We start from the raw sequence: 27,888 nt of genomic DNA on the forward strand, positions 1-27,888 counted from the left end.
CCTCAGATTCCTGGGCATCTCTAAAATTCGGACACTGAGGGGGTTGTTTTGGGCTCCCAGGGCCTCAGTGGGGTGCAGATGGGAATCACCCTAACGTGATGATGTGGGAAGTGTTCCGTTTATCAGCATCAGGTTTTTAGCACACAGTTGGGGGTAAGAGGGAGTGAGTCAACAAGGAAGAAAACTTCTCTACTTCTTGAAGGGAGTTCTCAGAAGACCAGGGCCTGGCAGCTCAGCTTACAGGACAGGCATAAAGAGTGCGCACCTGCCAAGCCAGGACCAGTTTGTCTGGAGCTCCTGGGACCCCAGAGGCAGCAGCCTGTGAGTGTCTCGTTTTCTTTTCCCTGTGGCCTATGAATATCCTGTGGCCGTCTGGACAGTGTTCCATGCCGGAGTTGAAGGGAGGAGGGTCTGCAGCTCTTCTGGTCTTGTAGTTGGGTTTGGGAGGTGGGGGCACACGGGGTGGGGAGGTGCCCGTCTGCCCTCCACTAAGCTGCCTGGAACCGGAAGGGCACTGGCTTGCTGAACGGGGGTGCGGTGGGTGAGTAGGATGGGACACCCTCTCTTAGATGCTCTTGCATGGAAGCCTCAGGTGGGCAGTGCAATTCCACCTTCTCTCTTGGCTCCTTGTCTGCTCCTGGTTTCTTCAGAAAGAGAAGTGGAGGAGAAACAGATCCGGCATTCACAGGCTTGGGTTCGACACCCATCCCGATGCTTCTCTCTTGGCCTCTAGACTTGACTTAAAATGATTCTTAATGAATTAGGACTCTGGTTTTCCAACCATGTGTCCAGAGGTGTCCTTTTTTTCCTATAAAATCTTACTCTGGAGGCTTAGCTTAAAGTGAACCCTGCATGGGTTGAGGGGCTGTGGCTGCCTTGTCCATCTGAATCTCAGGTCTGAGACCTCTGAGCCTGCCTGTGTCTGGATCCTTCCTTCAGCAATGGGTGATGGCATTTCTGAGCCGTCTTGAGCTGGTGTGAAAATGTCTATTGCTTTCATTTTTCCCCCAAATCAGTCTCAGGGTCCCAGAGTTGACGCAGCTGTGGGACAGGGGACATTGCCCTCGTTCTGGCCTGGGTCGGCCCCTGGGTGATCAGGAAGGCTCTACCAGGACGAGTGCAAGCCTGTGAGCTCAGCTTAGTGTTTCTAGAGGCTTGTGGGGCACCTGAGGAGGTGGCAAATTCAACAGCGCAAGATGCTTGTGAGTTACAGGGTTCGCCTACACGGCGCATTATCAGCTGTTGGAGAGGGGCCCTCTGGCCAGGTAGCCCCTCTCCTGACATTGACCGAGCTGGCCTGCTGACCCTTTTGTCTTTGCAGGGCTCCCTTTGGCTCTGTGTCCAGCCTCTGAGACTCCCACTTCCACCCTCATTACTTCACGGTTTCTCTCTTTGGCAGGAAGACACCCAGATGCAGAGAGTGGCCCGGGTCCTGCGCTTACCCCGTGCTCTGTTACCATCTCCTGTCAGGTGGTAACTGGATGTCCTGTTTGGTAGTTGCTCATACGTCCCACAGGCCCTTTCCCCTGGCCAGGGCCACCTGGTGTATCACCTTCCCTCATAAGTCCCCTCTTCCAGCCCTCTCAGGTACACTGGGAAGAGCTGAGGGGCTGAGTCTCTGCAGCTGCTAACTTGGTGGGTGAAACTTGGGTGAAAACGTGCCCTGGGTTCCCTCGGGGGCTTTCTTCTGCTTGGGGGCCACCTCTGGTTCAGAACTGGCAAATCGCCTGGCATATGCTGCTGCACTTGCAGACTGAGCTCAGTCAGACGTCACTAGGCATTGAGAACCCTGGTTCATCTTCCTTCTTTCCTTCCTCTCTCCCTCCCTCCCTCCCTCCTTCCTTCCTTAATTGAAAGGCAGAGTTCCAGAGAGGTAGAGGCCGAGACAAAGAGAGAGGTTTTTCATCTGCTGGTTCACTTCCCAGATGGACGCAACAGCCAGAGCTGTGACGACCCGAAGTCAGGAGCTTCTTCTGGGCCTCCTGCATGGGTGCAGGGGCCCATGGACTTGGGCCATCTTCCACTTCTTTTCCAGACCACAGCAGAGAGCTGGATCAGAAGTGGAGTATCTGAGACTTGAACCAGCTGCCATATGAGATGTCAGCACTGCAGCCGGAGACTTTACCCGCTATGCCACAGTGCCCTTCCCTCCCACCCCACCCCCCTCCCCCATTCATTTTCCAACACTGTGAGTTGCCATTGCTAACCCACTCAAGGCGGCAAGTCAGTGAGGGAGTAGAAGGTTGCCTGTCTGAGCTGAGCCAACCACCTCCTGTTACAGACAAGGTGAAGGAGTCCAAGAAGGCAAAAGTCCTGCCTGGAGGGAGCACTCACTAGGTCCTTGGGGATGGAACACACAGCCTCAGTGAGGACCCTCCATGCTGGCCGCTGTTTCAATGGCAGTGCCCAAGAAAAAGCAGAATGGCGTGGGGGACGTGAGAACGAGGACATTGTGGTCAACCCATGTGAGAGTCCCAGTGCTCTCCGAGGCTGGACCGTGTGCCCATCTTGTCTCCAAATCACTTTGAGCATCTGGCTGCTTTGAGCTCCATAGCAGGAAGGGGCAGGGGTAAGGAGTGGCTGCTTCTGACCTTCAGGAGCTGGGCCATGCCCTATACCATGTCCTAGAGCCGAAATCATGTCCTTTCCTCTCTGTTCTTCTCCCCAGGCCATGCTGCTCCTCCTCCTGACCTCACTGTTCCTGCGTGCCCAGCCCCGGGGATGCCTGGAAGAAGAGATGAGGACCTACTCCCAGAGGACAGTGAGCAACGTCTGCACCCACGTCATGTGTGGCCCAGTGGAAGACAGCCTTCCTGGTCGAGATGGACAGGATGGCAGAGAGGGCCCCCAGGGTGAGAAGGGGGATCCAGGTGGAGCTGGGACCCAGGGCTTGTCCTGGTGGGCGGGGTGGGCGTTGGAATTGTCACCGATCCAGCGCATCTGGATAGCTTGTGACGGAAAACCCGGAGATGGGATCTTCCTTCCAGGGGGTTGGTTCTCTCTTCTGCAGCACCATGTCCATTCCATCGGCTGGCAAGTGAGCGGCTTTCCTGAGCCCCCAGCTGCCTCCCTGTATCACCCAACCCTCCTGGTTCCTCCCCAAGGCCCCAGCTGGCTCCCTCCCCAAGAACAAGCAAATAGTTAGTAAATTACCCCAAATAGTTGGTAAGTTACTGATATTTAGGGCCCTCTAGAGCCCTTTTCAGATAGCTAACAGGTGTTCATTGACTAAAATGATGCCTACGCAGAGTGTTAAATATCTTCAATATTTAATTAAACTTCACCACATGAAAAGTGGGCAAACACTCAGGCCTAATCAAAAGGGTTTTCCCTAACACATTACAGGGGGAGAAGGGAAGCTCACATTTCTTTGCTTGGCCCTATGCTGGGGCATTCAGTGGAGTAGTTCATTTAATCCTCTTAAAGGTCTTACAAGGAATAGGCTAATCTCCCTTGATGGGGAAGGAAACTGATGCAGAAAGGCTAAAAAACAGCCAGCCGGAACATGACAAAGGCATGAGTTTCTTTTATTTTTTTTAAGATTCTTATTTATTTATTTCAAAATCAGAGTTATACAGAGAGAGGAGAGGCAGAGAGAGAGAGAGAGAGAGAGAGAGAGAGAGAGAGAGAGAGAGTCCTCATCTGCTGGTTTACTCTCTATGTTCACAATGGCCGGAGCTACACCAACCCAAAGCCAGGAGCCAGGAGCTTCCTCCATGTCTGCCACACAGCTGCAGGGGCCCAAGGACTTGGGCCATCTTCCTCTGCTTTCCCAAACCATTAGCAGGGAGCTGGATCGGAAGTGGAGGAGCCAGGACTCCAACCAGCACCCATATGAGATGCTGGCATTGCAAGTCTCGAAGGCTTTACCTGCTACACCACAGTGTCGTCCCTCAAGTAGCATCTTAACTGCAAGGCCAAGTGCCTGCCTTCAAGGTTATTTTAAAAACATGGCACGGTGGAAAAAAACAAAAACAAACACCATGGCGGGGCCAGTGCTGTGTCCCTGCTGCTCCACTTCCCATACAGGTCTCTGCTATGGCCTGCGAAAGCAGTAGAAGATGGCCCAAGTGCTTGGGCCTGTACCCACATGGGAGACACGGAAGAAGCTCCTGGTTCTTTTTTGGATCAGTGCAGTACTGGCCATTGCAGCCAACTGGGGAGTGAACCAGAGGATGGAAAACCCTTCTCTCTCTGTGTGTGTGTGTCTGCTTCTCTCTCTGTGCAACTCTTTCAAATAAATACAATAAATCTTTAAAATGAAATACAAAACAAAGCAAAACAAAACACTGGCATAGTCATCAATTGTATGATGATAGCAGATATAAAGTCAAACATATAGTCCAATCTTATCTCTGGTTAAAAGAAATTCAGAAAGGTATGTATTTTTAAAACATGGGATTTAAGAGATTATTTTATAGCCTGATTGTGTCCGTGAGCTCCTGTTTAGGGACTGGCACATGGAAGGTGCTTAGTAAATGTTACTTTCCTGCCACCTCCAAGGTCATTTCTGTATCTACAAACAGCACAAAGTACTCTTTCCTACAGGATGATGACTGGACTGAAAATTACCAGGTATGGATTAAAACAAAAGGGAACTCAACAAAATATTACAAGTAGTTATTCCTGGGCAGTAGGATTTGGGAAGCTCCAAATTTATACCATGTCTTCATGTATTCATGCATTCAAATTTATTTACTCTTTCATTGATCTCACAAATCAAAAGGAGTATTAATTCTGATTGATAGTGAGCTATGGCACATTCTAACACATTAGATCCTTAAAGGACTGGTTTTAGGAACACAGTAATAGAGACGCAACCTCCCTGGGCTTGTTCTCCTTCTCCCTTCAAAGAAGTGTACAACACAACACAGTCTTTTGGTTTTCATTAGAGGCTCCAAATGCCAGTCACAAGAGCTGTCAAGCTGCAGGGCTGGGCCAAACATCCTCGGCTAAGACCTCAGGGAGGCCCAAGAGGCCACTGGGAAGGAGTCTCAGAACACTTGGGCTTTCCTACCACAGTCTCAAGCCCAGAGAACAGTTTCAACATAGCCACCTGGAAATCCCCTTGCCCTCTGGCAAAGGGCGACTGTGTCACTCCAAAGCATAGAGATGGGTTCAGCCTGCACGGAGGGAGAGCAAAGGAACAGGGATACCCTGAGGACCCCACTTGCAGAAGGTCCTACGGGGAGAACTGGAGGCTGCTTACTGTGAGCCTTGCAGGTCTTGCAGCAGGGCACTTGATATGGGGGGTGGGGAGGGTTAAAAGGTAATCTGACCTGGAGGCCCAACACAAAGGTAACCTCACTAAGAGGATGATTTCCCCTAAACACAAATGCCAAGGATGGAACTGCAAGAGGCAGGCTGGAGGAGGCACCTGCAGCAGCCATAGAGAACTGCACAGGAGGATTCCTCTGAGGACCTCCCAGAGACAAACAGTCAGCACTGTGTCTGCGACATACCCAGCTCCCAGACGCCTGGTCCCCAGGCAGCACCCACTGAAGACTACACCCACCTTCCCCTAACTATTCCCACCATTCCAAGGGGTCCAAAAGCAGCTGTTGCTGGGGAACAAGGGAAAAAAGCAGAACGAGAGAGAAGGCACCAACTGCACCCTCTTCCCCAAGCCAGGCTCCTCAGCCCCTTCTCGATGAGACTAGATGATCTGATTTAGAACAAAGCTTATGGGTTATGGCTTTACCAACTGGACTTCCTGACATCTCAGAGTGACTGGGATTACCTATGCATCTGCTTGAAGTTTCACCTGCAGTTAGAGTGGCAGCAGGGAACAGTCTAGTTTAAGGGGGTGACTGATGATAAAATCTAACAGATATCTGGAAAGATTGCCTGACATGAACTAGCGCCACTCTTCAATACCTAAAGGCAACTGCAGGCCTTCAAGGTCTCCAGTGAGACCAGCGTGTCATTTCTGCAGCTCTCCTTACCTGTTGTGCAGGAGGGTGTGATGATGGTCCACCAGAGACTGAGTGAACGAGCCCAGGAGCCCAAGGCTCTCATAAGTGATGCTGTGTGGCCAGAGAACAGCCCACTGAAAGAGAACCAGAGGCACAGAGAAACCATTAGGGCACCTGAAGACTGGCAGGTAGGAAAGAACACCGATTCTACCAAACTAACTACCGGCGAAAGAGGGTCTGAAGGAGGGCACCTGAATCTCCATCCTCTATTTGTAAAAAGTAGCTCCAATGGAAGCTTACGCAGAAGAAACGAGGTGATGATCAGGCTCCATGGACGCGTGAAATGGATCCTATTTTTCTTTTTCTTTTAACTTTTATTTAATGAATATAGATTTCTGAAGTACAGCTTATGGATTACATTGGCTTCTCCCCTCCCCCCCGCAATGACTTCCATCCCACCCGCAACCCTTCCCTTTCCTGATCCCTCTCCCCTTCCATTCTTATCAAGGTTCATTTTCAATTTTCTTTATATACAGAAGATCAGTTTAGTATACATTAAGTAAAGAATCCAACAGTTTGCACCCCCATAGAAACAAAGTGAAAAATACTGTTTGAGTACTTGTTATAGCATTAAATCTCAATGTACAGCACATTAAGGACAGAGATCCTACATGAGGAGTAAGTGCACAGTGACTCCTGTTGTTGACTTTACAAAGTGACACTCCTGTTTATGGCATCAGTAATCTCTCTATGCTCCAGACATGAGTTGCCAAGGCTATGGAAGTCTTTTGAGTTCACTGACTCTTATCTTATTTAGACAAGGTCATAGCCAAAGTGGAAGTTCTCTCCTCCCTTCAGAGAAAGGTACCTCCTTCTTTGAAGACCTGTTCTTTCCACTGGGATCTCACTCACAGAAATCTTTCATTTAGGTTTTGTTTGTTGTTGTTGTTGCTGTTTTGTTTCTTTTTTTTTTTTTTTTTTTGCCAGAGTGTCTTGGCTTTCCATGCCTGAAATACTCTCATGGGCTTTTCAGCCGGAATGGATCCGATTTTTCATGAATTCCACCCCAAACATTATTTCCTAGACTTGTAAGAGTCTGCGTGCTTTGGCCAGCTTCTGTCCTGCAAACGGTGGCTTGGGCTCAATCTCGCAGTTAGAATCATGCTCTTCCACTCTTGCACACCACGCAGACACACTCGGAAAATCAGACTCGCGAAGGTTTAACAGCAACTCCTCGTTCATGTAAGGTTTTTGTGGTGACCTTACCAACTCCTCCTCAGGCTCTGTTGCAAGCCTTTCTGTGAATCACTGTCAACCCCTCCAAGGTTTAGTGCTCCACTTAGATCTGCACCAAAGGCAACACTACTTCTCCCAGGATGCTGTTTAAAGTCAATATTCCAATAAAGTACAACATATCACTGCGGCCTCCTAACCACGCGGTGGAGAGGGGCTGGCATCTGCCAGTTCCACTAAATTCCAACTCGAACCTTCAGTTTCCCAGCTTGTGTGTTCGAACAGGGTCGCGGGATCCTGGCACAGAAAGGGCACTCGGGAAAACTAGAGTCCCATGCCTCCATCCTGCACACGGCGAAAGGAGGGCGGAGGTGGTCAGAGCGACGCCGCTGTGGAAATGACACCCGTCCAGGTTCCAGGATCTCCCGGGAAAGATCCAAAATAGCTTCGCCTTCCTCCTACATGATACCGGTTTACCCCAACCGGTTTCCGGGCGTCTTTCCCCTTCCTTATCCTGGAAGTGAGACGAAAGTCACTCCTCCCCGCAGTAGAGCTGTCCTCCTGCTGTCACACCGGTTCTTGCTCACCAGTGAAATCCTAGCCATCCCTTGGCTTTATCCGCCGTTTTCCAAGCAACTCCCCCTGCTTCAAACACTCTAAACCTTCTAAAACCCGGCTTAGCGTCCGCTGGCATTCGTAACCTAGGCAACCGCACGGTGCGCATGCGCACCGACGCCGTTCCCACGGCGCCCCTGGCGCTACGACAGCCCGGAGGGCCAAAACACCAGCGCCCGCGCCCCGCCCCTCACCGCAAAGTATCCCAGCCCCAGCCCCGTGACCAGCGAGGGCAATGGCTGGCCGTAGGGAAGTAGGCGGTAGCAACCCTTCCGGCCTTCGTGTTCGCAAGCACCATGGCTCTCAGTGGTCTGGTGCGGTGTCGTGCCCGCCCCCACGTGAGGAAAGCCAGGCCAACTGTTTTCGCAGGGCTTGGAACACCTGCCAAAAGCCTTGGCAGTGGACTGCGCCTGTGCCACCTTCCGTGTTCTCCTCTCCTTTCTACTGGGAGGATCCAAGCAGCAACTGTGCCTGCGCGGCCATCCTCCAAGTGGAGGCGGACGCCTGGATGACAGAGCGCTGGCTGCAGGCTGTTGTCCCAACTCCGAGACCCCTACCATGCAGTAGCCAAAGGAGAGCGTGAGGACCGCGAACCAGAACAGACTGCCCCTCTGGAAGCAGGCCGCGTTGCCTGCCATCATCGCCATCGCTGCAGCTCCGTTCTTGGTGTCGCGGCCAGCTGCGCTACTAGTGTGGTGGACGCGGGGCCAGCAGGGGCGGACCTGGGCGGCAGCTCCGCCCAGCCCACGGGGAGGGAGGAGGGCCCCGGGCTCGCCAAGCACAGGTGGTGGCCCGGCCAGCCCTGTCTTGGCCTGGTCACTATCTGTAGGGGACATCCTTTCCAAGCGTCGCTCTCTGTAACGCTGTCTTTCCAATACATAAATCTTTTTTAAAGAACGATAAATAGGGGCCGGCGCTGGGTTCAGTGGGCTGGGCCACCACCTGTGGCCCTGGCATCCACATATAGGCATCCTTGAACTATGACCACTTGACCATGATGGATCTTTTTGATTGCTGTCAGTTTTGATTTGGCAGTATGTTAAAATTTTTCAGCTATGTTCATCAGAGATATTCACCTATCGTTTCTTGTTGTGTTCTTGTCTGGCTTGAGTATCAGGGTAAGGCTGACCTCCAGCAACGAGTTTAATTTTATGTAAGGTATACAAATTTCATGTATTTCATATATACAGATTTAGGAGCATAGTGATCCTTCCCACCCACGCTCCCACTTCTTCCTCCTCCCTCTCCTAGTCCCAATCTTAATTTTTACAAAGATTTATTTTCAGTTTACTTTATACTCATTATCCCTACACTAAGTAACGAGTTCAACAAACAGTAGAGACAAGGGCTGTAAACCATCATTGCATCTCAAAGTGGCAATTTCACTTCTATAGATAACGTTTTAGATACTCTTAGTTACCATAGGCAGAGTGACAGAGATGGGAGGCAGGAGAGAGAGAGACAGAGACAACCATTCCATGTTCTGGTGCATTCCCCAAATGCTCACAACAGCTGGGGTGGGGCCAGCAGCAGGCTGAAGCCACAGTCAGGAAGACTCCATCTGAGTTTCCCATGTGGAGAAGAGGAACCCAAGTACTTGGACCATCTGCTGCCTCCCAGGCACATTAGCAGGAAGCTGGGTTGGAAGCAGAGCAGCCAGGACTCGAACTCTCCTCTCCCACATGTAAATTCACACGTAGTGCAGCAGTAGAGGGCTGTACAGTAGCACCACAGGAGTTGTGATGAGATGTCTACAGAGCAGGATGGGTATGCCCCTACCTGACCACACCCCTGTGCCCACCTGCCTATCAGGGTAATTAACCACTCCCCTTTGGAAGTTGATTAAAGGCCTGGGACCTGGTGGGCCAGCCCTTTTTGGCCCTCTGTCTCTTTCACCATTGCAGGCTTGCACATCGTCTTTGGGCCACCTGCTCCTTCCTTTCTGGCAGACATTTTCCTCGACATGGCTGGCTCCTGGTACTTGGTATAAATCCAGATTTCTTAGGCAAGAACCCATGATGCTCATTAATATTGTGAATTCATTAAGAAGCAAACGGTAATATAATTGGCACCCCATACTCCAATAAAAGTTGGCACCTCAGATGGGACCTTTAAGAGGTCTGTCTCTGATTACCTTGGGATCTTACTGGTGTAAGAGCTATTTTTAAAAAAATCAGTACAGGGGCCAGCCATGTGATGTAGCAGGTAAAGTTTCCATGCTATGTGAGCACCGGTTTAAGTTCTAGCTGCTCCACTTTTGATCCAAATCCCTGCTAATGCCCTCGGAAAAGCAGTGGAAGATGGCCCAAGTGCTTGAGCCCCTGCAACCAATGTGGGAGGCCTGGAAGAAGCTCCTGGTTCCTGGCATTGTCTTGGCCCAGCTCCAGCTGTTGTGGACATCTGGGGAGTGAACCAACAGAGGCAAGATCTCTTTCTCTCTCTCTTTCTGGCTTTCAAATAAATAAATAAATAAAATTTTAAAGGTTTTATTTCTTTATTTGAGAGACAGAGTTACAGACAGAGAGAGGGAGAGACAGAGAGAAAAGTCTTCCATCTGCTGGTTTCCTCTCCAAATGGCCAAAACAGCAAGAACTGGGCCAATTCAAAGCCTGGAGCCTGGAGCTTCTTCCTGGTCTCCCATGTGGGTGCTGGGGCCCAAGCACTTGGGTCATCTTCCACTGCTTTCCCAGGCCACAGCACAGAGCCACATCGGAAGAGGAGCAGTTGGGACTGGAACTGGGATGCTGGTGATGCAGGTAGAGGCTCAGCCTACTATGCCCCAGCAACGCCTGTAAATCTTAACAAAGCAAGGTCAATGCACTACTCCGTGAACATCCTGCGAAGCGAAGGTCCACAGGAAAAATATGAAAACTCTCCTGAGTTGTTCAGGTAGAAAAAGAGAGATTGTCCAATAAAGGTTGATGATTTAGAAGGTGAACCCTACGATTGGGCAGTGTGGGAGCTGGTATGTTGACCTTTGCCAGTGATGTCTAAATAATGGCATGAGAATAGAAGTGACTGCCTGGAGCTGGGGAGAGCATAAAAGCAAGTGAATTTACCTGGTCAAAATATTCTTTGAAACAAGTTTAATGGAAGAGGGAAAGGCACCATCTAATGGAAATGCATGGTGCTGAGGTACTGAACTTTGACTTAACAGGAATTTAAAAAAAAAAGGCCAGGGAAAGCAGGCTAGGCCAACTTAATTTTTTTAAAGATTTATTTATTTATTTGAAAGTCAGAGCTTCACAGAGAGAGAAGAAGGGGGAAAAAAAGAGAAAGAGAGAGATCTTCCATCCTCTGGTTCACTCCCCAACTGGCCGCAATGGCTGGAGATGCACTGATCTGAAGCCAGGAGCCAGGAGCCAGGAGCCAGGAGCATCTTCCAAGCCTCCCATGCAGTGCAGGGACCCAAGCACTTGGGCCATCCTCTACTGCTTTCCCAGGCCATAGCAGAGAGCTGGGTCAGAAGTGGAGCAGCCTGGACATGAACCAGTGTCCATATGGGATGCCGGCACTGCAGGCGGCAGCTTCACCCACTGCTTTACCCGCTACGCATCGGCTCCCCAACATAATTTAAGTTTGTTCTGTCTGAGCCGCTGTCTCCTTTCAGACATCCAGTTCTCAAACTATTCTATGGAGGTGACTGTTTTGAGAATAAAATGAATTATTTCAATGATTTAATTACTGTATGATGTTAGACTTATATTGACTTTTTTTAAGATTTCTTTTTATTTGAAATAGTTACACAGAGAAAGAGAGAGAGAGAGAGAGAGAGAGAGATCTTCTTCCCAGATGGCTGCAACAGGCAAGGCTGGGCCAGGCCAAAGCCAGGAGTCTAGAGCTTCTTCTGAGTCTCCCATGTGGGTGGCAGGGTCCCAAGCCCTTGGGCCATCTTCCACTGCTTTCCCAAGCCATTAGCAGGGAGCTGCATGGGAAGTGCAGCAGCCAGGACATGAGCCAGCACCCGTGTGGGATGCTGCCATACCCACTATACCTTAATGCTGGCCCCTTATGCTGACTTCTGAAAACCATTTATTTTTGTGTACCTGAGAGGCTGAGTGAGAGAGAGCAAGAGAGAGAGAGAAACCTTCTGTTTGCTGGTTCACTCCCCAAATGTCTACAACAGCCAAAGCTGGGTCAGGCTGAAGCCAGGAACCTAGAAATGCATCCAGGTCTCCCAGTGTAGGCTATAGGGCCCATGCACCTGAGCCATCACCTGCTGGTTCCCTGGCTACTTTGGTGTGAAGCCGGATTGGGAGCAGAGTAACTGGGACTGGAACCCACACTCTGCTATGGGCTGGGGGCATCCTACGTGGCAGCTTAACAAGCTTTGCCACAATGCCTGCAGTCTTATATTCTTAACGTCCTCATTCGCTGTGAGTCTCTGGCCTCACCAGCCTCCAAACTCTCAGTTATCAGTGCTGTCAGTGATGCAGATCACCTGGGGCCTGGCCAGGGCTAAATGAGAAAATTAGTTACCATGGGTGTTCAGTGAATGGAAGCTAGGATTTAAAAATGGAGATTCTGGAAAGCCAGTTGTGCCTAAGGGGAGCTGTGTGTAGGGTGTGGCAAGGGCTGGGTCTAAGGTGTGCCTAGGGTGGCCATCTCAGGTTTATATTAAATGAACGCTGTGCCAGCAGCCCTCACTTCACTAACCAGGAAGACTGTCTCAGGAGGGCTCCCAGACATGGCTTCCAATGGTGAGTTTCTGTGTGCGGCTTTCTCGGCAAGGCTGGGTTCTCTCTGTCCTGGTGTTCTGTGGGGGTTTGAGCTTTCGTCTTTCAGAAGTGCAGGCTCGTGGTCCAGGGGCCTCTAGTGTTACAGGTGTCACTGTCTCTGGCAACCGAATGGCTGAATGCAGGGGTAGGATTTCCCAAAGGCTCAGGTGCTTAAAAATTAACCCAACTTGGGGTTGCCTTAAAAAGTTTTCTGCATTTTAAAGATGTACCTGGAAGTAGTTTAGGTAGAACAGTGTCTTGGGTTCCCTTCAGAATGAAGACGTGGGGGGTGTGGGGAAAGATGGGAAGGGTAGGGGGAGGAAACAGCACTGGTCATGTAATGCTGGAGCAGGGAACTTCACAGTGTCGGTGGAAAAGTGGAATTCAGAAATGTTTTGGGGCAAAAAAAAACTTTGAAACCAAGAATAGGTGTTTCATGATATTCATTTCTCTGAGAACTTCTTCTATAGGAGCCGAGTTAGATTCTCAGGCAGCACCGGCCGTTGTGGCCATTTGAGTAGTGAAGCAACAGACGGAAGACCTTTCTCGCTCTCTCTCTCTCTCTCTCTCTCACTGAGTAACTCTGCTTGTCAAAAAATAAAATAAAATAATATAAATGCTGGAGTTCTGAAGTCTTGGGTTCTGGCCCTGACTTCTTTCTCTAAACAAGCACTGGGTGAGAGAAGTCCTGGGTCAGCACCAGTCTGTCTTGCAGCTTTTGAGTGTGACATCTCAATCAACTCTCAGAGGCCTCCCAGCTCTAGGAGGTCTTCAGAAAATCCTTGGAAAGTGCCCATGGTGGAGGGGGAGCCCTCTCAGCTCCTCACTCTGTCCTGGAGGCAAAATCCAAGGCCCCAGAACAATGGTGCCCTTAGGGTGTGAAGCCCTTCCAGAAGCTGCTCTGGACCACAGGGGAGGGAGGGGCCTCCCAGGTGAAGATTGTGGGCTCAGCTGCCAGTTTTACTGCTGAGATTTTATTTAAAGAAACAAATTTGATTTAAAACAAAACAACAACCAGTGTGTTTTTAAAATGTGTGTTTAGGTATACAAATTGCTGGTCAGAAATACTGGGAACTTTTCCTGTGGCGTTCTAGTGAGTGGCCGGGCTGGGGGTAGGGACCAGATACCCTGGAGCACCTCAGCGATAGATGCTCCCCAGGGAAGTTTTGCTGGGAGCAGAAATAGCTCTTATCCCCTCTTTGCCTGTTCTGAAGGAAAGAGTTCCAACCAACAGTGTGTTCTCTGTTTGAATTTGGGTTTATACAAAATGCTTTACACCAATTATTCATATAACCTGTATGTTTAAAAACATTTATTTATATTCATTTGGAAGGCATAGTTACAGAGAGATAGAGAGAGGGATCTTCCATCTACTGGTTCACTCCCCAAATGGCAGCAAACGGCCAGGGCTGGGCCTGGCCGAAGCCAGGATCTTCTTCCCAGCCTCCCACATGGGTGCAGGGGCCCAAGCACTTGGGTCATCCTCTGCTGCTTTCCCAGGGCTTTAGCAGGGAGCTGGAAGGGAAGTGGAGCAACTGGGACTTCAGCTGACACCATATGGGATGCTGGACTGGAGGCAGAGGCTTAACTTGCCATGAAACAACACCAGCCCTGAATGTATAAGTTTTTTTTCTGGACAGGCAGAGTTAGACAGTGAGAGAGAAACAGAAAGAATGGTCTTCCTTTTCCGTTGGTTCACCCCCAAAATGGGCGCTGTGGCCGGCGCGCTGTTGCAATCCAAAGCCAGGTGCTTCCTCCTGGTCTCCCATGCAGGTGCAGGGCCCAAGCACTTGGCCCATCCTTCACTGCCTTCCAGAGCCACAGCAGAGAGCTGGACTGGAAGAGGGGCAATGGGGACAGAATCCGGTGCCCCAACCGGGACTAGAACCTGGGGTGCCGGCGCTGCAGGTGGAGGATTAGTCAAGTGAGCCTCAGGCCCCGGCACTATAACACTTTTTGAAAATTTTGGGGGGGCTGGTGCTGTGGCACAGTGGGTTAACGCCCTCCCCTGAAGCACCAGTATCCCATATGGGTGCCATTTTGAGAACCGGCTGCTCCACGTCCAATCCAGCTCTCTGCTATGGCCTGGGAAAGCAGTGGAAGATGGCCCAAGTCCTTGGGCCCCTGCACCCACGTGGGAGACCTGGAAGAAGCTCCGGGCTCCTGGCATCGGATCAGCACAGCTCAGGCTTTGCAGCCAATTGGGGAGTGAAGCATTGGATGGAAGACCTCTCTCTCTCTCTGCCTCTCCTCTCTCTGTGTAACTCTGACTTTCAAATAAATAAATAAATATTTTTAAAAAATACACATAGCTCCATTTCACTGCCAAATGCTTAAGATACTTCTTAAAATTTTATTTGAAGGTTTATTTTATTTTTAAAAGGCAGAATTACAGAGAGGCAGACAGAGAGAGAGGGAGAGAAAGAAAATAGGGTGAAGGTCCTTCCATCTGCTTGTTCACTCCCCAGTTGTCTGCAATGACCAGAGCTGTGCCAACCTGAAGCCAGGAGCTCCTTCCAGATCTCCCATGTGGGTGCAGGGGCCCAAGGACTTGGGCCTTCATCTGCTTTCCCAGGCTGTGGCAGAGAGCTGGATCAGAAGTGGAGCAGCTGGGACTTGAACCGGTGTCCATATGGGATGCCAGCACTGCAGGCAGCAGCTTTACCTGCTACTCCACAGTGCCAGCCCAATCCAGCACTTCTTACTGGCACCTCTCTGTCATGCTGTCCCCCACAGTCCTGCTCTGGTAGCTACTTGGTGTGCAGGTGTGCAGGTGTGCTCTGGGAGCAGAGGCTAGAGAAAGCTGAAGGAAGGGGAGTCGAGGAGAACAGCAAGGGGCTTTCGGGGTTTGTGTATTTGGAGGTTTGGTGGCTGACTCCCTGACCCTTTCCTCAGCTCTGCTCTCGCTCTCCCCCCTTCTATCTCCCTCTCTCCCTCTCCCCCCTCCCTCTTTCTCTCTCCCTCTCTCCCCATCTCCCTATCTCTCCCTCTTCTCTCCCCTCCCCCTCTCCCTCCCCCTCCCTCTCCCCCTGTCTCCCTCTCTCTCTCTCCCCATGCCTGCACGTTAGCGATGTCCACACTATATTTTGAATGTCACAGTTTCTGTGATGAAGTGTCTCCGGTTTTGCCTTAGGTAGTCTATAGTATGTTCAGATTAACCTTTTTAAAAGACAGAGTGACAGAGAGAGACACACACAGAGAACTGCCATCGCTGGTTCACTCCCCAAATGGCTGCAATGGCCAGGGCTGGGCCAGGCAGAAGCCAGGAGCATGGAACTCCATCTGGGTCTCCCACATGGGTGGTGGGGGCCCAAGCACTTGGCCAGTTTTCCACTGCTTTCCCAGGGGCTTCAGCGGGGGCTGGACTGGTAGAGCAGATGGACTCAAATCATTGCTCATGTGGGATGCTGATGTCCTCAGGGGTAACTTAACATACTGCACCTCAACCCCCCAGCAGCTAGGTTATACCCTTTGAAGCAGGCATATGAAGGTTGTTAATTTGGTTTGCAGTCCTTGTAAGTTTTTTCACTTAAATTCTGATTTAAGAAAAGCAGGATTGCCTCGTGTCAGTTCTTCTGGTGGCCTCTGCAGTAGAGAACTGTGCCAACGTTGGTTTGTCCATAAGGTCTGCTCCCCTTCCAGCATCCAGGAGATGAGCACATACCGGAGGACAGGATTAGACCTTCGGTGCTTTCCTCCCACTGGCATGTCTGACATGGGTGAAGGATATGACCTGTGGACTTGGTGTTAAATCTTCAAGTGCCATTTAGTTGATTGACACAGTGGAGGGTATGCCCACTTTCGACTTCACTCCATTGAGCAAAAAAGCCCACACAGTGATAACAAGCAATAGGGGTACCAGACCTATCCTCGTCAATCCGTGTTAGTCCTTTCACACTTTGCCCCCATATATTTAAATTATTGTTTTCCAGATTGTTGTCAGCTGGTTTATTTGCATTACCTCAATTACTAGTGGGGCTGAGTGTTTTCCCACCATCTCTGTCTTTGTAGTATATCAATTTTTGCTACAGAAAACCTTCTTCACTCCTGTTACCTTTATGACCTAAATACTATCATCTTCTCACCATAAGTTTCAAAAGATATGCCCACAGTCCATTATTCATTTTATTATGACTAGGTAAGAGGGAAGGTATCACCTTTCTAAAATTTTACTCTATCACAGAGGTCTTTTGTTTTTCTGGATCTTGCTAATATTCTCATGTTTTCTCTCTCTGTATTTTTCAGGAGATGGTCATGACAACATAGAAACACAACATGGAAGAAGAAAAGGAAAAGCACGCCATCAATTTACACCTGAGGAACTGCACATACTGAATCAATCATTTGCAGAGAGTCCTTATCCCGACTATACGACCAAGGAGGAACTGGCCAAAAAACTCCATTGTTCGTTTTACACAATCGAGGTACATAAACTACGTAGGTATTTAAATGAATATGTATTTGTGGACAATAATAAAAAAGCAACTAATTATGAAGAAGTATAACAGCATTTCATCACATAAGACAGCGTTGAAATTTGTTCCCATTCTTCATGTCATTGTGGATGTGACTATATTAAAGCATGTTATGTGTTATTTTTGAAACAGATTTATTGATTTGAAAATCAGAGTTACACAGAGAGAGAGAAGGAGAGGCAGAGAGAGAGAGCAAGGTCTCCCATCTGCTGGTTCACTCCCCACCTGGCCTCAATGGCCGGAGCTATGTTGATTCGAAGTCAGCAGCCAGGAGCTTCTTCTGGGTCTCTCATGTGGGTTCAGGGGCCCAAGCACTTGGGCCATCTTCCACTGCTTTCCCAGGCCATAGTTGAGAGGTGGATCAGAAGTGGAGCAGCCAGGACTTGAACTGGTGTCCATATGGAATGCCGGCTCTGCAGGTGGCGGTTTTACCTCCTATGTCACAGCACTGGCCCCAATTACTCTCATTTTACAAAGGAGAAAATGTAGAGTAGAGATTCCATGACACACTTAGGGTAAGGTATAAAGTAATACTGCTAAGTTATGGCAGATGCTTGTTTGTTTTGGGTATGGCCTTTGAAGAAAATGACATTTAGAATACGATTTAGAATACGTTGAATTAGGAATTCATTCTGGAAAAGCAGTTGGAGTAAAATAAGCAAGCTAAGGGAACATATTTTGAGAACAGCTACTTCAGGTCTAAATGCAGAGGGTGCAAATAGGTTGCTAGAAGATTTGGAAAAGTAGGGATTTGCTCATACATAAGGGCCCGTGCCTCCTTTGAAGTCAGATGGGAATCCAGAATTGTGCACAATTAAGATTTTAATTATTATAAACGTATATTTATATATACATTTACATATCATATTTACTATAAATGCATTCTCGTATTATAAATATAATAACACAGGAAGCCCCTGGAAAGCGTGCTTGCATTTTGCATGTCTTACTCAAGGTCACGAAGGAAATCAGTGATGACGCTGATCCTAAGATGAACTACAAAATTCTCCTACATTGGCGAATATATAGACTCGAAAGTAATTTCTGTTTCATTTCTTTTTTAGAACTGGTTCCAAAATAAAAGAGCCAGACTAGCAGCCAAGAAGAGACGCAAAGTGCTTGAAGCCAGGATGCCATATGCACTCCCTGTCCAAGGTCCCCTAGGTGTAAGCCTGCAGAATTCCCAGGAGCGGTTTCCCAACACTACCCAGGCAGCTGTGCTGGGTGGAGCTGTCTACGCCACTCCACGTGCCCAGGTGTGGTCTCCCAACTTTGCCCAGGCAGCTGTGCTGGGTGGAGCTGTCTACACCGCTCCATGTGCCCAGGTGTGGTCTCCCAACACTGCCCAGGTGGCTGTGCTGGGCGGAGCTGTCTACACCACTCCACAAGCCCAGGAGTGGTCTCCCAACGCTGGCCAGGTGGCTGTGCTGGACAGAGCTGTCTACCCCACTCCACGTGCCCAGGAGTGGTCTCCCAATGCTGCCCAGGAAGCTGTGCTGGGCGGAGCTGTCTACAACGCTCCACGTGCCCAGGAGTGGTCTCCCAACACTGCCCAGGCATCTGTGCTGGGCGGAGCTGTCTGCTCCACTCCACCCACATGGGAGGTTTCCAGCCCGCTCTACGGCTCCTGGGATTCTGGGGTTCGAGGTGCTCAAGAGGCACCGAGCTATGCTCTGGAGAATCAAGGGAACGTAGGAGGTGGATCTTTTCCCCGTGGCGTTCCAGGAGCAAGTTTATTCATCCTTTTTCATCTGCACCGTATTTTGGGAGTTCCAGGTCAGAGATGAGGGTCATGCAGCCTGATTGGCCTTCCCTGCTACCCGGTGTTCCCAGTGCTCAGGGAGCGATGCAACAGCTGCAGGAGCAGAAGAGCTCTTTTCGTTACCCACTATGTGAAGAATGGCAGCAGAATGGCTGGGGAACGCACCCTCAGCAGCCCCAGCAGCCTCCGGATTACTGGCAGGAGCTGCCCTCCCAGGACCAGTTTCCAATGCAGCAGAATCACAACAGCGCAGAGAACAGGGTGCCTTTTCCTCTGTCCCAGCAGCAGCCTGGAGATCGTCAAGGTGATGGAGAGCTCATGTTCTTGCAGGTGTTGAGCACAGCTCTGCGGGTACTCGGTTCTCCAACAGAATCTCACGAGCAAGATACGCAGCAAGGTGGTGCCCGAGATGCCCAGTTCTGAAATCCAGGACATTTTGAAAGAGGAACACACCGGTGCCAACTTCTGGGACTAGAAATGTGGCTGCAGGAAATGGCGTTGGGCTTTTGAGTCAGCAGATGGCTGTCATACTACAATTGTGTACCTGGGAGTCGAAGGTTCTTGAAAGAAAGGAACTAGCTCATAGTGTACATCCTTTGTGTGTGTGGCTGGTTAGGGTTGTGGACGTATTTTCTATCATGTTGGCATTTATATTCTTTTTTTTTTTTTTTTTTTTTTTTTTTTTTTTTTTTTTTACAGGCAGAGTGGACAGTGAGAGAGAGAGACAGAGAGAGAAAGGTCTTCCTTTTGCCGTTGGTTCACCCTCCAATGGCCGCCGCTGCAGCCGGCGCACCGCGCTGATCCGATGGCAGGAGCCAGGATCCAGGTGCTTTTCCTGGTCTCCCATGGGGTGCAGGGCCCAAGCACCTGGGCCATCCTCCACTGCACTCCCTGGCCATAGCAGAGAGCTGGCCTGGAAGAGGGGCAACCGGGACAGAATCCGGCGCCCCAACCGGGACTAGAACCCGGTGTGCCGGCGCCGCAAGGTGGAGGATTAGCCTATTGAGCCACGGCGCCGGCTGGCATTTATATTCTTGAAGGACATTTTGTACTGGTAGTTATTGTAGGGGGTTGTGTCATGTTAAACTAGGATTATAGGAGTTAGTTATGCTACCTTTCTTACTATTTTCTATAATTTTGTACAACACTGCACTTAGCCCTTCATTAAAGGTTTGGATTTTACAATGACGGCTCTGATAGATTCATTATAGGGAGATTTTGCCTGCTGGTCTCATTATAGGTGATTAGAAAACTATCATTTCTCCTTGAGTAAAATTTGTGATTATGTTTGCTAATACTAAGTCCATTTCATCTAGGGTTTTAAATTTACTGCTATAAATCATCTGAAGTACCATTAGGGCTTTCATTCCTAGAGTATTTGTGTATGGAAAATGTGTTATTTTCAAGTTTTAGACTAGCATCTTCTAATCTTGGTGTTTTATTGCCAGCTATTTGTCCCTTGGAAGAAAAGTTTGGAGAAAAACCCAGATTGCATGGAGTCCTTTAAATTTCACCATGGGTGCGGTCCCTGGTCTTGAGCAGTGTATGTTGCTGCCTCCCAGTAGGGAACTGTGAAAAAACATTACTTCCCAGGCCGGCACTGTGGCACAGCGGGTTAACACTCTGGCCTGAGCACCGGCATCCCATATGGGCATCGGTATGAAACCTGGTGCTCTGCTTCCAATCCAGCTCTCTGCTATGGCCTGGGAAAGCAGAAGATGGCCCTTGTCCTTGGGCCCCTGCACCTGTGTGGCAGACCCAGAAGAAACTCCTGCCTCCCAGCTGTGGATCAGCACAGTTCAGGCCATTGCAGCCAACTGGGGAGTGAACCACCAGATGGAAGTCCTCTCTCTCTCTCTCTCTCTCTCTCTCTCTCTCTGTGAAACTCTGACTTTCAAATAAAAAATAAATATTAAAAAAAAAGATCTCTACAGGTGCTGGTGCTCTGGTGCAGCGGGTAAAGCCGCCATCCTATATGGTTGCCAGTTCAAGTCTCAACTGTTCCACTTCTGATCTAGCTCCCAGCTAATGCACCTGGGAGAGTCGTGGAAGATGGTCCAAGTCCTTGGGCCCCTACACCTATGTGTGAGACCCGAAAGAAGCTCCTCCTCCTGGTATAGCTCCAGCTGTTGCGGCCTTTTGGGGGAGTGAACCAGTGGATGGAAGACTCTGTCTGCCTGTCTGTCTCTCTGTCATTCTGCCTTTCAAATAAATACAGCTTTAAAAAAATTCTGTAACTCAGACAGTAGGATTTAGACAACAGGCATGGGCATGGGCAGGGGCACAGCATCTAACAATTTATTCTCTTGGCTTGTTTTCCCAAGAATATTCCAAGAAGGGTGATCTTTCATGCTGTACCCCCAGGGATTGGGCCTCACAGCAAGGAGAGCTGCAAGAGCCCAGCAGCAGTTGGGTTTTGAACACACGATGCGTGCTGCTGTGGGTTGCTTGAGCAGGTAGGGCCCTCTTGCTTCTCTTTTTCCTCTATCCCAGCCACGCCCTCACTCTACAATCCCTCAAAAATGGCTTCTCACAGAGGCAGTAGTTTTTGGGAGCTGTACTTTCCCAGTCTCTTTGGCACAATAAAGCTCTCCTTTGAACTGCCGTGGGAGACCGATCATTTGTTGACTCCCCAGGCAAATGGACCCCTATTGTCTGATATATGGAGGGGCAGGGGAGCTGCTCTAGGACTTGATGAGAAGTGTCCACTCCAAGCTAGAGGGGTGGGCATGCGGCCATATTTGTCCTGTAGTTTGGGGCCTTCTCAATACACAGTTGCTCCCTACGCCCAGAACCCTGGAAAGCCAGCCAGTCATTTCCTGCGACCTCTTTCAAAGCAGGACTGGGGACCGGAAGTATGCAAGTGTGTCATGTCCAGTCCTGGTCACTTGGTTGTCAGGCACCACCCAGTGACCGCATGTGGCAGCGGGCACCCAGTCTCTGGCTCTAGCACCTTGCATCTGAAACTGTGCAGAGAAAAGCCCAAGCATTGTTTCTGGTGGGAACTGGGACTTTGTGTCTGGCTACTACAGACCTTCACTCTGTCTGGTGTGTGGAGGCTCCAAGGGGCCCACTGTGCAGTGCGGCACAGTGCAATACTTCCAGCAGGGAGCCAGAATCAGGAACAGCAGGGTGACAGGTGTCAGGGCAGCTGCGGTGTTGACCTGCTGGGGGATTGGGGCAGTTTCTGCTCAGCTCTGTGCCTCCCCTTTAAGGTCTTTGCATGTTCCTCTGCGACCTCTGCTGGCCGGTGGTTGTACTGCAGAATTTTCAGGTGACATAGTGTACCTTAGAAATGCATTATTCATTGACTCAGGTGAGATGTGGTCAAAATCAACTCCTAGAGGACATTTCGAAGGTATTTTTAAGTGCTCCGTCTCCACCGAGGTCCCCCTTAGCTTGGTGAGCCTGGTTGTCCAATCGCCACCACAGTAGATTCACAGCAGCCACAGACATGCTGATGCTTTCCTCAACACAGACTGTGTGATCCAGACCCACAGGAGAGTCTGGGTGGGGGTGGGGGGCACATCTTCCTCTTTGCATGCCCTTCCTACAATGTCCCAAAGTCACACTGAGCCCCATCGAAGCATAGGGCATGGACGCCTGTGGGGCCACCTCAGGGCTCAGCTCCTGGTCCTCCAGTGGAAAGTGGTTCCTGAGAAGACTTGGCCACTGCCACCCATCCTCAAGGCCACCCCACCTGAGCCGTGCGCCAGAGTGGACCCTGGGTTCGAGTCCCAGCTGCTCCACTTCTGATCCCGCTCCCTCCTAATACGCCTGAGAAAACAGCAGAGGATGGCCCCTGCATCCTTGTGGGAGACCTGGAAGAAGCTCCTGGCTCTTGGCTTCAGCCTGGCCCAGCACCGGTGATTGCTGCCATTTGGAGAGTTAGCCAGTGGATGGAAGACTTCTTCCTCTGTCTCTGCCTCTGTTGTAACTCTGCTTTTCAAAAAAAGAGAATAAATATTTTTTAAAACCACCTTTCTTTGGACTTTCCATGGACTTGGGCCATCTTCATCTGCTTTTCCAGGCCACAGCAGAGAGCTGGGTCGGAAGTGGAGTATCTGAGACTTGAACCGGCTGCCATGTGAGATGTCAGCACTGCAGCCAGAGACTTTACCCGCTATGCCACAGTGCCCTTCCCTCCCACCCCACCCCCCTCCCCCATTCATTTTCCAACAACACTGTGAGTTGCCATTGCTAACCCACTCAAGGCAGCAAGTCAGTGAGGGAGTAGAAGGTTGCCTGTCTGAGCTGAGCCAACCACCTCCTGTTACAGAGAAGGTGAAGGAGTCCAAGAAGGCAAAAGTCCTGCCTGGAGGGAGCACTCATTGGGTCCTTGGGGATGGAACACACAGCCTCAGTGAGGACCGTCCATGCTGGCCACTGTTTCAATGGCAGTGCCCAAGAAAAGGCAGAATGGAGGATGGCATGGGGGCCGTGAGAACGAGGACATTGTGGTCAACCCACGTGATGTTAGAGTCGACCACCCGAAAAACGTCACCAAGAGACATCTCTTATGCAAACAGCAAGGGGAAGCTTTATTGATTATCCAGCATGCTGGGGCTGTCTGATCATCATGAGCAGAGCAGCCCCGAATAACCAAAGGTTAGGGTTTATAAAGGCAAAAACCGCAAAACCGGGAAGGGGAAGAGAATACACGGTTGTTAAGGGGTTGCTAAAGTCTTACAATCCACAATTATGATCTTAAGACATAGACAAATCACATCTTCATTATTAGCCCAGGTAACCCAGGTGCAACCTTTCTACTTTTAAGCTTGAGCAATCATGCTAGGGGGTTTTTGTGTGTTGCCAAGGGTGATGTAGTGCACTGCTATTGTCCGACTATTTGAGATCATAGTTTCGGACCAGAGTCTCACGGTGGGGGGGTTGCTTTCCCAGAATGCAGTCTCAAGTGCTCCAAAATGGAGTCCCTACTGTCAAGGTGCTACTTTACTGTTTTATTTTTACAGCTGCACTAGGAAGGTTTAAACCTGTAAGCTTAAGCTTAACTTTTGACACCTGTACATATACAATTTTAACTCTTCAGTGAGAGTCCCAGTGCTCTCCGAGGCTGGACCGTGTGCCCGTCTTGTCTCCAAACCACTTTGAGCATCTGGCTGCTTTGAGCTCCATAGCAGGAAGTGGGAGGGGTAAGGAGTGGCTGCTTCTGACCTTCAGGAGCTGGGCCATGCCCTATACCGTGTCCTAGAGCCGAAATCATGTCCTTTCCTCTCTGTTCTTCTCCCCAGGCCATGCTGCTCCTCCTCCTGACCCCACTGTTCCTGCGTGCCCAGCCCCGGGGATGCCTGGAAGAAGAGATGAGGACCTACTCCCAGAGGACAGTGAGCAACGCCTGCACCCTGGTCATGTGTGGCCCAGTGGAAGACAGCCTTCCTGGTCGAGATGGACAGGATGGCAGAGAGGGCCCCCAGGGTGAGAAGGGGGATCCAGGTGGAGCTGGGACCAGGGCTTGTCCTGATGGCAGGGGTGGGCGTTGGAATTGTAACCGATCCAGCGCATCTGGATAGCTTGTGACGGAAAACCCGGAGATGGGATCTTCCTTCCAGGGGGTTGGTTCTCTCTTCTGCAGCACCATGTCCATTCCATCGGCTGGCAAGTGAGCAGCTTTCCTGAGCCCCCAACTGCCTCCCTGTGTCACCCAACCCTCCTGGTTCCTCCCCAAGGCCCCAGCTGGCTCCCTCCCTAAGAACAAGCAAATAGTAAATGACCCCAAATAGTTGGTAAATTACTGATATTTAGGGCCCTCTAGAGCCCTTTTCAGATAGCTAACAGGTGTTCATTGACTAAATGATGCCTACGCAGAGTGTTAAATATCTTCAATATTTAATTAAACTTCACCACATGAAAAGTGGGCAAACACTCAGGCCTAATCAAAAGGGTTTTCCCTAACACATTACAGGGGGAGAAGGGAAGCTCACATTTCTTTGCTTGGCCCTATGCTGGGGCATTCAGTGGAGTAGTTCATTTAATCCTCTTAAAGGTCTTACAAGGAATAGGCTAATCTCCCTTGATGGGGAAGGAAACCGATGCAGAAAGGCTAAGCAACAGCCAGCCGGAACGTGACAAAGGCATGAGTTTCTTTTATTTTTTTTAAGATTCTTATTTATTTATTTCAAAATCAGAGTTATACAGAGAGAGGAGAGGCAGAGAGAGAGAGAGAGAGAGAGAGAGAGAGAGAGAGAGAGAGAGAAGTCCTCCAGCTGCTGGTTCACTCTCTATTTTCACAATGGCCGGAGCTACACCAACCCGAAGCCAGGAGCCAGGAGCTTCCTCCATGTCTGCCACACAGCTGCAGGGGCCCAAGGACTTGGGCCATCTTCCTCTGCTTTCCCAAACCATTAGCAGGGAGCTGGATGGGAAGTGGAGGAGCCAGGACACTTTGCTAACCCCTGGGGCAAAATTATTTTTTATTTTATTTTTTTAAAGAGTTTTATTTATTTGAGAGGTAGAGTTACAGACATAGAGAGGCAGATACAGAGAGAGAGAGAGAGAGAGAGAGAGATTCCCTCAGCTGGTACACTCCTCAAAGGCCGCAACGGCCAGAACTAGGCCAGACCAAAGCCAGGAGCCAGAATCTTCTTCTGGGTGTCCCACATGGGTGCAAGGGCCCAAGCACTTGGGTCATCTTCCGCTGCCTTCAGCAGTGACTGCTAAGCCTAGTGGTTATGGTGCCAGTGCCCCATTATGGAGTGCTTGGTTTTGATAACTGACTCTGTTCGCAATTCTAGCTTCCTGTTTTTTAATTTTTTTTAATATTTATTTATATATTTATTTTTGACAGGCAGAGTGGACAGTGAAAGAGACAGACAGAGAGAAAGGTCTTCTTTTGCCGTTGCTTCACCCTCCAATGGCCGCCATGGCCAGCACACTGCAGCCGGCGCATTGCGCTGATCCGAAGCCAGGAGCCAGGTGCTTCTCCTGGTCTCCCATGGGGTGCAGGGCCCAGGCACTTGGGCCATCCTCCACTGCACTCCCAGACCATAGCAGAGAGCTGGCCTGGAAGAGGGGCAACCAGAACAGAATCCGGCATCCCGATCGGGACTAGGTCCTGGTGTGCCGGCGCTGCAGGCGGAGGACTAGCCTATTGAGCCGTGGCACCAGCCTCTGGCTTCCTGTTAATGCAGACCCTGGGCAGGGAGCGGTGTCAGTAATAGCTTCAGTCACTGGATTCCTGCCACCCATGTGGGCCACCAGGATTGAGTCCCTGCCCTCAGCCACCATCTGTCTACTTCTCAAATAAATAAAAATTTAAAAAGATAAAAGCCTCTTCGAAAGACACCAGTGTGGTGGGCCTGGCATTTGGTGCAATGCTTGGAACACTTAGGATAGCGCCATCCCATATGACACTGGTGCTAGGCTTCAAGTCCTGGCTCCACCCTCAGTTCCAGTCTCCTGCTGATGCGGACACTGGGAGGCAAAAGTCGATGGATGGCTCAAGCAGTTGGGTCCCTGCCACCCACGTGGGAGACCCGGACAGGATTCCTGGCTCCCAGTTTCGGCTCAGCCTCGTCCTGGCTGTTGTGGGCATTTGGGGAGTGACCAGCAGATGGGAGATCTGGCCCAAAATTAATAAACATAAATTTCTAAAAAGAGAGAGAAGCCAGGTCAAAAGACGACAGTATTATTGTGGAATTTGGGGAGGGAAGAGTATGTAATAATGGCTCTTTGGTTATTTTGTTAAAGTGAGTCTTTTAGAGACCCATATTGAAATATTTATGGAAGAAATGCTATGATGTCTTGGATTTACTTGGGGATAATGCAGGCCTGGGATGGGGCTGGGAGAGAGGCGTGGGTGGGTGTAAAAGGTCAATGAGATTGGCCGAGAGTTGCCTGTTGTTGAAGCTGTGTGATGAGAGCGTGAGGATGGATGGTCCGACCATTCTGTTTTTGCGTGCACGAGGGTACTTCACAAAGTTCGTGGAAAATGGAAATGAAAAGATAAATTTATTTGCGTGCAAAAAATTTTGAATTCTGCAGGTTTTTTTTTTTTTTAATTTTTTTTGACAGAGTGGACAGTGAGAGAGAGAGACAGAGAGAAAGGTCTTCCTTTGCTGTTGGTTCACCCCCCAGTGGCTGCCACGGCCGGCGCACCGCGCTGATCCAAAGGCAGGAGCCAGTTGCTTCTCCTGGTCTCCCATGGGGTGCAGGGCCCAAGGACTTGGGCCATCCTCCACTGCACTCCCGGGCCACAGCAGAGAGCTGGCCTGGAAGAGGGGCAACCGAGACAGAATCCGGCGCCCTGACCGGGACTAGAACCTGGTGTGCCGGCACCTCAAGGCGGAGAATTAGCCTAGTGAGCCGCGGTGCCGGCCAGGTTTTTTTTTTTAATACACATTTTCCATGACCTTTTTGAAGGCTCCTTGTATGGTCTGGAATGTTCCATTCTAAAAGCCAATTGTCTGATGGGATTGTTGGCAAAAACACACTCATGGGCGGAGTGCACCCACATAAAATGCTCAGAACTAGGGGGGAGGAGGAGGTGTGAGAGACCCCACTGGGGCAGGTCTGGAGGTGGCCGTGGTGAAGGGAAGCCATGCTGTGACTCATTTGTCTCATTTGGAGCTGGGGTGCGCAGCCTGTAGGGGAGACTTCCAAGGAGCGGGAAGAGCTGTTCTCACCCACAGGGTGGGCAGCTGGGGGGAGGAGGGGCCTCCTTGGTGTGAGTCCGGGTATGTACACACCTCTGCAGCTGTGCCCAAGAGCCTCTCACTCATTTGTTCCCTGGAGCCACACCTGTCCGCCCAAGCCCCCATAGCCCTCCCGCTCATACCCTGTCCCCGGCTTAGCAACCCTGCCGGTCAAGTGGGGATCAGCTGGCTTTGGCAGTCTCCCACAATGTGAATTCATTCCTCTTCTTCGGCTGAAAACACCCTGTGCTCTGTGTGTCTGCGATGAGCTCTAACTTGGCCGCCAAATTCCTCCAGGGAAAAGGCCGGGCCGAGGCACAGCTGAACCCCTCACATCTGCACAGAACTGCGCGCTGAGCACCCAGGTGCAACTGCCGATGAGCTCAGCCAGGCCCCAGGAGGTCATCTGAGAGAGAAGGCTTGGAACAGGGCCCTAACTTGCCAGCCTGCCAGCAGCCCCTTCCCCAGCCACCTCCCCTTCCCCGGGGGGCCCCCCCAGCACTGGCTGGGAGGCATTAC

At 50.3% G+C, this 27,888-nt stretch overlaps 1 protein-coding gene and 1 long non-coding RNA gene across 2 annotated transcripts in view; both read right to left on the bottom strand.

Annotated features, from left to right (window-relative positions):
* The window catches only part of LOC103352281 (transmembrane protein 254), an 80,093-nt gene that overhangs the window by 12,888 nt on the left and 39,317 nt on the right, over positions 1 to 27,888 (bottom strand). Inside the window, exon 4 of the mRNA XM_070057924.1 lies at positions 5,946 to 6,049. Within this exon, the coding sequence (XP_069914025.1) occupies positions 5,946 to 6,049 (104 nt within the window). The remainder of the gene's footprint in view (positions 1 to 5,945; positions 6,050 to 27,888) is intronic.
* The window catches only part of LOC138845397 (uncharacterized), a 28,118-nt gene continuing 17,149 nt past the window's right edge, over positions 16,920 to 27,888 (bottom strand). Inside the window, exon 2 of the long non-coding RNA XR_011382475.1 lies at positions 16,920 to 22,657. This is a non-coding gene — a long non-coding RNA (uncharacterized lncRNA). The remainder of the gene's footprint in view (positions 22,658 to 27,888) is intronic.

This window comes from Oryctolagus cuniculus, chromosome 15 (assembly GCF_964237555.1).
Source record: "Oryctolagus cuniculus chromosome 15, mOryCun1.1, whole genome shotgun sequence".
Classification (NCBI taxonomy): domain Eukaryota; kingdom Metazoa; phylum Chordata; class Mammalia; order Lagomorpha; family Leporidae; genus Oryctolagus; species Oryctolagus cuniculus.